The 9,812-nt window shown below is 42.6% G+C and overlaps 1 protein-coding gene across 1 annotated transcript in view; it reads left to right on the top strand.

Annotated features, from left to right (window-relative positions):
- RBM18 (RNA binding motif protein 18) overlaps positions 1-9,812 on the top strand; it is a 23,797-nt gene that overhangs the window by 11,670 nt on the left and 2,315 nt on the right. Inside the window, exons 3-5 of the mRNA XM_004712566.2 lie at positions 2,890-3,016; positions 6,143-6,229; positions 8,487-8,572. Of these exons, the coding sequence (XP_004712623.1) occupies positions 2,890-3,016; positions 6,143-6,229; positions 8,487-8,572 (300 nt within the window). The remainder of the gene's footprint in view (positions 1-2,889; positions 3,017-6,142; positions 6,230-8,486; positions 8,573-9,812) is intronic.

Genomic DNA, 9,812 nt, shown 5'->3' with positions numbered 1-9,812 from the left:
ATATGTCAATCATTGTGATTGATTCTTCCTTACTCCCCCTCCTCCTTACCCTCCTAGTATCACTGCACCCCTTATTGGTTCTGAGAGGTGTGTCTGCTCTGGATAAACCATTTAATAAAATGCATACTACCTTGTAGCATAGAACATTAAGACTTAGCCTCGTATTTTCTCTTAAGTTTAGAAAGTTTCCCTAAAACAAATTCCCAGTGCCTATGTCATCCAACTACAATCTCCATACTAAGCCCCAAACACCCTTCCTGTTCAACTTTAGCTCTCTTTGCCTCCCCCTGCACACATACCGTTAGTTACACATGCGCACTCTCTTCTGATGGGTCAGACTCTTTTTCACCTTTATTTCCTTGTGCATGATGTTCACATGCTCTGCCCAAGTAACGCTTGTCACAAAGCCATCCTCATTGGCTACATTCTTAAACAATTAGTCCTCCACCTTCTGGGCACTCAGGTGCATACCTCTGTGTAAATATCACACCCTTTTGTAACTGATTGCACGTCTGCCTTTTCTAATTAGAATGCGAACTGCTTGAAGGCAGGAATCTGGTAATTTTATTCAGTTGGATAATCCCCGTGCCAACTGTAGCGTTCCTGACCCATAGGTGTCTATTGTAATGTTTCCGTGTGTGCTTTCTGGACCATTAGGGAGACTTTTTTAAAGACCCATACAGAAAGAACTGATTACGTTGCAGAGAGGCATATGGGACTGGTGTTACTAATTCTCTACCGCCCAGCGGCATGGGCCCCACTTTTCGTTAAGTGAAGCGAGGCTTTGGTGAGTAGGGAGTTCCCCCATACCTCAGCAGCAGAAAAACGGTCTTGCAGATGCAAAAGCAAGAGTCGGCCAACTTGGTTCACTATCAGAGTTTGCAGTCCCCATCTCCAGGAAGCAAAATAGTAAACATCTCATTCCTCTTGTTTCGGTGTTCCGATAATTTCTCAAAATTAGCAAGCAAGAAAAGAAATCCTGGAGAAGTTGAAAGACACAGACCTAAGCAGATGTTCCTGGAATCTTAAGGTCGCACTTCTCGGGCAGAATGTGTTTGTTAGCGGTTCAAAGAATAATCTGTCGGCATGTTATTTTCTTGGTAAATTAAAATTCATTTCCTAGGAAATGCCAGTTGCCTTACCTTCCTGCTATTCAGCAGAATGGAGCTAATGAAAAGATGACCCTGAAGACTGTTGTTGGTGGAGGTGGTTACTTGTAAGCACTCTTGAACCACCATTCTATGGCAACTGACACCATGTTGAGGCTTGAATGGGTGCTGTAAGGGAAGAAGCTGCTGTGAATTAAAGACCCTCCTAGCTCATCTGTCTGCATTTGAGAGAGATCTCCTTGCTGTCAGCCTAATCAGAATAAATGCAGTCAGTTGAGAAATTTGCACTTGAGGCGTCTACCTTATCCCCTGAGTATAGGCTCAACGTCCACACTAGCGTGAGATCTTACGGTGGAGTGGAGAATTTGGAGAGTAGGGGGTCAAGCACAGTTGTTTTCCCTTTCAAAACAGGTCCAAAATCCGGGTTAATATCTACAATACCATATGCCTTAAGATCTTGCATCCTGCCCAGCGCCAGACCTGCAGTGTGTCTTTCTTGCTCTGTGGTGTGTCAGGTACCTGATCCAGGATAATGGACGTGCGTGTTGATGGGCGTTAGTATCAAATTTAGTGTGAGTTACTCTCCATTTCATATCTTTCTGCCTCCCAGTGGAGAATCTCACTCAAGAATCAGATTTTGATGAGTTTGTCTTCGAAAACAATGTGAATACAAACGCGGCTGTAACGAGGACTTCACTGGCTCCCTGTGGGGTAGAATTCCCAGTAATAACAGATTTAGCATGTGAGCTGATACCTTTTTAGTATCACAGGGACAGCATTGTTTAGAGAAAGCCTTGACTCCATTTGAATAGTGCAGAGGATGCCAGGAGGAAGGCCAAAGGAAAAGGAAACGGGAGAGCTCTTGGTTTGTCTCACCCTTACATCAGATGACAGGAAGTCGGAATTGAGATTGGCCACAGCAACCTGTTAAGGCCACATCTGTTTGAATAACTTAGAAGCTCTGTAGAAACCAAATAAGCTGGAGGGTAAGGAATCCCAGGAAAAGATGCAGGGGCAAGTGGCAAGAGTGGTGTCTTGCCTAGAATAAATCTCTTTCTTGGCTATCTATATTCTGTACACAAGGCACCAGGGCTTGGTTAATTACCCACGGCTGGAGAATGTATAGGAACTGGCCCAGGTTCCCCTCCCCAGCCTCACAGAAGCCCACATCAGTGATCGAACTTGAAAGCAGTTAAGGAAGTGCCCCTCACTGTGGCTTGAGTTTTCGAAGGGTTTCTCACGAGTGCAGTTTAGGTCCAATACTAACTATGAAATCCACTGGAAAAGTCCACCAATGTTGATTTGTTCTGCGTGAATATGTATTCGTTTGTTAGCTTTGTTTAGTTTTGAGATAGGGTAGGCTTCAGCTTTTGGAGTATGGGTGTGTGTTTCTGCTAGAATTAAAGCTGTTTATTCATAAATACTATTGTGTTGCCAAGAAATTAAAAATAAATAAACGGACACTGTTTTTGAGCTTTTCTCTGAAAGAAACACAAATGGAACTTGTGGGCCTGGCAGCTGTTGGGTAGGTGTGGGCTTTGTTTGGCATTTTTGTGTTAGACAGACACATAGCCATGACAATTCTAGTTCCTATCCCAAACAACTCTGTTTGCCAAATCAACCAGCACAACAGTTTGGAGGAGGCCCGGGTGGGGACGAGGTGGGGGGACTAGGGGAAGCATCGTTAGATTTTTACCACTGGGATAAACGGCTTGCTGTTACTTAGCAAAATAACCAAAAAAAGCCTTCTAGAATACTCATGGTTTTTCTCTCTCCACAGATACCACCTCCTCAAGCTCCTCCAGAAATTTGGCAAAGTAAAGCAATTTGACTTCCTCTTTCATAAGTCAGGTGCTCTGGAGGGACAGCCCCGAGGCTACTGCTTTGTTAACTTCGAAACCAAGCAGGTAATGGTGGGTCCACTCCCTTTTCATAGTGCTTATCAAACTATCACCTAATTGTTTGTGCATCCCTCGTGTCTACTAGAATATCCATTCCTGGGGGGTGGGGGGGATGGAGGGTGGAGCTGTGACTGGTTTCTGTACCTGTAGCACTCAGTGCTACAGTTGATCTTCAGCAAACAGATGCACTATTGAGCATCATTCAGAATGGATCCTTCCTGGGCTGGAGTTTTCAGGCACTGACTGACCTACTTCTCTGACCAGATGCTTTGGAATGCCCACATTGAGGGTATGGACATCCTCCTCCCTGTTCCGCTCCGTTTGTTCCTTCTGTGGCTGGCCAACAAAATCCCATTGGCTTTCCATAGTTTTGCCCTGTGGTGCAGAAGCCCGCTCTGTGGTGAGCCACCCACAAACTCTGTATTTTCCTTTGATTTCTTAAAAAATGTACCCTTCTCAGTGTTTTCAGAGCAAAGGCTTGCAGATTTTAATATACCAGAGGGCTCCTAAAAGGTCATTGGAGAAAATTCCATTATCTTTTCATTCCTTTCATACATAGAGGAAGAGAATATCCCGTTCAGTCATGAAAATAGACATGTATCCTCTTGGATTCATGTTTTAGTCCTGGGTGCATTGATTTGAAAAAAAAAAAAAAAAGAATTTGAATACAGTATAGAGCTACTGCTTGGTACTGTACAATGTGTTTAATCACTTGTAAGCACATTTAGTGATTGTTTCTGTTTTTGTTTTCACTATTAATAATAATGGTGTCTGAATAATTTCTTTGATAAAAGTAATATATGCTAATTATAGATGAAAATATAAAAACCAAAAAAGGAAAAGTCACTTATCTGTCCAATACCCAGAAATAATTGCTGCTAATATTTATATATCTGTCCCATCTCTCCTTCAAGTACAACACACATAAGAGAATATAAAAAGTTTCTAAAGCCATGGTGGTATTGCCACATAGTGGTTACCTCTTGGGCTGCTAGTCACAAAGTCAACAGTTAGAAACCGCCAGCTAAAAACCACAGAGGAGGCTTCCTACACCCCAAACAAGTGGCAGTCTCAGAAACTCATTGGGGCAGTTCTGCCCTGCCCTCTGGGGTCACTCTGAGTCTGAATCCACTTGGTGGCAGAGAGTTTGGTTTCGGGGTTTGGTCAAGCTTTGTCAAAGAGCCCTGAGCTGCACGGTCTGTGACTGGACCCTCCAGTGGCTCCGCAGACAGAGATGTGACAGTCTGTTCTGCTTCTGTGGACGTCAGTAGGACGGCAGCCCTAGGAACTCTCGGGCCATGCAGTTCTGTCATGTGAGTCCCTATTAGTTAGAATGGACTCATTAGCCAGAAGGATTATGTTTTATCACTGAATACTCGATAACTTTTACTGTCTTCTAATATACATCAAGATAACATTCTGTGTGGTGATATTCAGGTTTCACTGTATATACATTAAAAATATTAATTTTACTGCATCTTTACTCGTGCATGTTATTAGACGTATCTTAGATCTCAAACTCATCAGCATCATTTTTAATCATTGTTTAATACTTCATTGTCTGAGTACTCGCTAACTACCTATTGCCTTCCGGAAATGATGAGATTGAGAGTGCTGTTTGTAATACCAACTCTGGGTATTATTGGTTCTAATATTTGTAAGTAACATAGGCAGTTAAATGATACATTATTATTCTAGTTGGTCAAGGTTCTCTAAGGAAACCGACAGAATGCTATAAATGGTTAGTGCTTGAAAGTATTTTATTCCTCCCTCATGCTAGTGTGATGAGGAAGCTGGAGAACCACTAAAGTCAGTGTCATGGTGAGGGATAGGTGTTGGTTTAGAAGCACCGGACTAACAGTCACAAAACCTAACGTCTATTTCTGGCTGTTTTGTTTATTAAATTTGAGGCAGTCTCTTAAACTCTTCTGGCCTCAGTTTTCATTGAAAATGAATTTGAAACATTTCTCCCTTACTGGCATCTGATTGCTGCTGATGTTAACAGAATTAACAAAATATGCTTTGGAAGTTCGGTTTCACCATATGAAGCTTTGTTTGTGTATTTTGAGGAAGCAAGAATGCCAGTGACTACCCAATGCCCAACACAGAATGGATACCCAATAAATATTTGTTGACTGTTATACTAGCAAGCTCTAGACAAACAAGACACTCGCCAGCAAAAGCAGACAGGACTGACTGCTAGACTGCACTCCAGCCTCAGCTAGATGCTCCCTGCCCCTGCTCTCTGGGACTTCTTTCTTTATCTGTCCCTTAAGGACTTCTTCACCCCCAGTAAACCTGGCTGAGTGCCGTAGGGCCACACATGTGAGACATAAAAGATTTGGCAGGATAGGAAAGTATAGCCAGGTTTCCTGGAAATGACTTAGAGTGACTGTTATCAACCTTCAGGAATTTCTTTCGATGTTGTTTCTCCTGCATCAGATGGAGTAAAGGTCTGGGTACTTTTGGTTCTTAGAGCCATCCGCTAGAGTCACTCAAATAAACACCTTCATAGACTCGTGGGCTCACTCCTTTTTCCTGCCTAGTTTCCCTCACTGCCATGTCCATTTAAGCCATTACTATTTCTCAGTATGAAGCAGAATCCAGGAAGTAGTTGCAGGGGCCCTGGGAAGAGTGCAGTATCTTGACATAGAAAGTGCTGTCTTACAGGAAGGTGTAGAATGGTGTCACCTACTAAGAACACCACTGACATTTGTGAAGTCATTGCTATACAGTGTTCTTTTTTAATCACATATGTGCTCTTTGAATCCTCACAACAGCCAGTGGATTCTTTTCGAACCCTCAAAACAGCCAGCTCACAAGTGATGGCTTATTCATACTTCACGGATAAAAAGGCTTTACTATTCAGTAAGATTTACGTGAACTGCCAGACATCACACTGCCAGCAAGAGATAGAGGCAAGATTTGAGCTGAATTCTTAACCTGAAGGACTTCAAAAAGCTCATACCCTTTTTGTAATTCTGCCTTTTTTCTAGTAAGCCCTTTGCCAGTTATTTACCAAAAGCAGTGTGGCTAGAGACTCCACCATCAAGGAAGTGCCGCCCTGGGAGCGAACCTGCAGCTCCTTAGGCATTTGCACATTTGACTAACTTTCATTCTTTTCCTGAGCAGGAAGCAGAACAAGCCATCCAGTGTCTCAATGGCAAGCTGGCTCTATCTAAGAAGCTGGTGGTGCGATGGGCTCATGCGCAAGTAAAGGTATGTTGAAGAGGCCAGAAAGACACCATCAAGTCTCATCCTCAATGAGTTTGCTAACAGACAATTGTCCACTTCTCCACTTGCATCCCAGCCTCTTCACATCTGGAGCAGTCATGCTTTGCTCTCCTACTTGTATTTCCCACTTGGGTTGCTAGAGTTTTCTTTTGAGAAACATCTCAGGAAGGATTAAGCTTCTCCGTTGTTTCTTTCCACATGCCCAAAGATCCTGCTTCTGATTGATTTTTCCATGTGGCTGATGTACTCGGACCTCTTGTTTTTTAGTTGGGGTTGTCCTGGGGGAGGAGGGAAATGTATTTATTTTTCAAATAAGTTGCTTTAGGCAATATTAGCCTCTTCCCAGACTCTCTAAGTCTGTGGAGAGTTTGAGTGTTTGATCGCTAAATGTATGAGTGTGTAAAGCACTGTCATCTCCTGACCCCGGTGTTTGCAGAGCCTGTGTTAACTCCGAGCATTGAAAAGTGGCAAGCGTTCTTGTGCATCCTGTCATTGGTCCCTTGGGAGAAAGCACTAGGAAAACAATTTGTTTTTAAGTAAAGGAAAGGGGACTCACATTCCATTGCCACTGGCACAGCAGTGGTGAAGTGAGAGTGACCCAGCGCAATGCCAAGAGTTGGTTACCTCCGCTCTTTCTGCAGTGGGGTCTTGACAAACAGACCTGTGAGAAGACTTGTGACGGCTAATGGTTGACGTTTCAGTCTTTAGCTATGTGAGCATGATTTTTCATCAGACTCTGCTCCTTTCCCAATAAACGCCTTGTAAAAAGTCACAGAAATTAACCAGAATTTGGTCATAGTGCCTAACCTGAAAAACAAAGCTGAGACACTTTGAATCCTGAGGATTTCAGGTAATCCTAAAGCCTTCTCAATTTCTGGGACACATTGCCTTAAAGATAGAAACAGCCAGAAGTCCCAAATACATTTTTTCCCCAAAGAAAATTGAATCTCATTTGGCAAACTGGCTGCCGTGTTCTCATTCTGTATCGCACTGAAAAGGCACGCAACGGCACCCTCCTGCATGCCCGTCTCTCACAGACTCTGCCAAGCAGTCCTCTTCCTCCACGCGGCGTTTGACCAGAGGCACCAGATTGCTCTTTCACACTCACTTTTTCTCGGTGCATTTAATAGTTTAGTAGAGCTTCATATTTACTTTTTATAAAAAGTATACAGTGGATTCAACATAGGGATTAAGGCTACCAACCCACCTCACAGTCAAAAATCCACATGTGAACTTTGACTCCCCCAAAATTTAACTTGACCAGAAGCCATTTTAACAAAAGCAGTCAAGTAGCACATCTTTTGTATATTATATGTGTTGTATACTGTACCTACCTAAAAGCTCCATTTTCAACACAAGATAAAAAGGTGTTTGAGTGAAGGGGGCGATAAAGCAAGGTTTTCGTGCCTGCTAACATTAGCTTCCACAACAGCTTCCCAAACTTTCTTTTCTGTTTTCACAACGATCCCTAGCTGGGTTCATTTTGTCTTGAACTGGCAGGCACCCACAGCCTGCAGTGAGAGAAAGCCATTCAGCTTTTTCTCGGAATGCCATGACTTTGCCCCTGAGAGCACTGCCAGCGTGGCTAGTAGACTTCGCCTGGGGCCCTTGTGTGTTATTCAAAGTTTACAATATTGCACCAAATGCAGTGAAAAATCTTGTGAATCATGAGCGACCGTTTTTTACTGTGATGTGCCGCTTACTCACAGAGATGATTAGCACCACACATTGGGGGGGGGGGGTGTTTGTTTTTAATTAATAAGTGAACTCACGCAGCTCAAATCCACATTGTTCAAATTCTATTACCTTTTTACTAGAGATTGTTTTCTAAATCTTTCCCATTAAGGCCTTTTAAAAGTTAGCTCATTTAGCAGAATTTTTAAGTGCTTTAAGTAAAATAAATATTGTAACAAGTGGTATGTGGCACATAAAATAAGTATACAAGGGGGCATTCCTGCTGTGTATTTGTACCATCTGTAAATTCAGAAGTTGGCGTTCTTTCCCTGCCAAATAAGGAAGGATAATGGTTAGGTGAAAAACTGTTTCTCAACATTTTTTCCCAAAGCATACAGCATTTAGGCCATTTGTGGAATTTTACATTAATTCAATATGCGAAACAGCCCTAAAATCGTCTCCAGATAAGCTGCTGCTGCCCTGTCGGGATTGATGTTTCTGAAGGTGTGCACGACAATAGAGGGCTTCTTGCTGCCCAGCTTAACGTTTCCCTTTCTCTTACTTTTAGAGATATGATCATAACAAAAATGATAAGATCCTTCCAATCAGCCTTGAGCCGTCCTCCAGCACCGAGCCCACTCAGTCTAACCTCAGGTAAGGAAGCGCTGGGGCGTTAGAGGTCAGTACTTACTCTGGAGCTTGAACCATTTCTTCATCCTTAGCCTTCATTTGTGTCCTAGTCACTCTGCAGACTGTTGTTTTAGAATAGAGCCTACTAAGTTTTGACTTGTTGAGAAGTTTGTTCAGTTCACCTCCAGAAATGCATTTCTTCTCCTAAAATGATGTACACTTTGGCTAGGGTTCAATAACTCAAAAACTGTTCAAAGCACAGCTTCTGTGTGCCAGAATTGTACGTGGTAGTGGTGATACAATGATAACACTATCTTTACTCTAAAATCAAGCCTTTTAATAAGACTTTGGATCTCTTTGGCGACTGTCATTACAAACACCAGAGAGCAGCTCATTCTTCCCCAAACATAAGTCACTCTTATATAGACTTCAGTTTAAGAAGTTTAATTCTGGTCACCAGATTAGCAACTATAGCAGTTTGGTTCCTATATGGACAAATTGTCATTGCATCTTTGGAGTTCAGTTAAAACAGAAGGGTTTTGTAGAGAAATGAGAAGTTAAGTGATGCTTGGACTTTCATCATAGCCTAGCGAGAAATTTTTAACAATAGCAGGGATTTGTGGAACAGCATTGTGCTCAATACTTGACATGCAGTATGTCGTTCAAATATCATAAAGACTCACAGAATTCTGGCGGCAGGACTGTTAAGTTCACTTGACATTTTCAGAAACTGAAGTTTGCAGAGGTAAACTATCTTGCCCAGATTCAAATCCAGATGTGCTGGACTTAAGTCAGGAAAGCAATGCCTCTTTGGATGAAAGACCACAGAGATGAGAAAGGTCTTTCTTTTGTCTCAGACTGCTGCAGGGAGGTCCCTAGGTGGTGCACACAGTCTGTGCTCCATTTCTAGCCTAAGGCTTGGCCATTTGAATCCACCATTCTTTCCAAGGGAGAAAGGCCTGGTGATCAACTTCCATAAAAATGACAGCCAAGAAAATCCCATGAAGCAGTTCAGCTCTGTACCACTTGGGGGCACCATGAGTTAGAATCTACTATAACAAAAGGGTTTAGTTTTCGCAAAATGTTTTCTAGGTGAGTCAGAAAAGATAAAACTAGACCATTGAAGATGAGCCAGTCAGGATGCAGTATAGCACCGATGAAACATACAACTTTTCTCTAGTTCTTTAATGCTTCCAACCCCCTCTCCCCCGCTATCATGATCCCAATTCTACCTTACAAATCCGGCTAGACCAGAATATGTACA

The sequence above is a fragment of the Echinops telfairi genome, unplaced genomic scaffold, assembly GCF_000313985.2.
Source record: "Echinops telfairi isolate 266 unplaced genomic scaffold, ASM31398v2 ScPeMD7_7410;HRSCAF=8448, whole genome shotgun sequence".
NCBI classification, from domain to species: Eukaryota; Metazoa; Chordata; class Mammalia; order Afrosoricida; family Tenrecidae; genus Echinops; species Echinops telfairi.
This window is presented reverse-complemented; position numbering and strand designations above follow the sequence as displayed.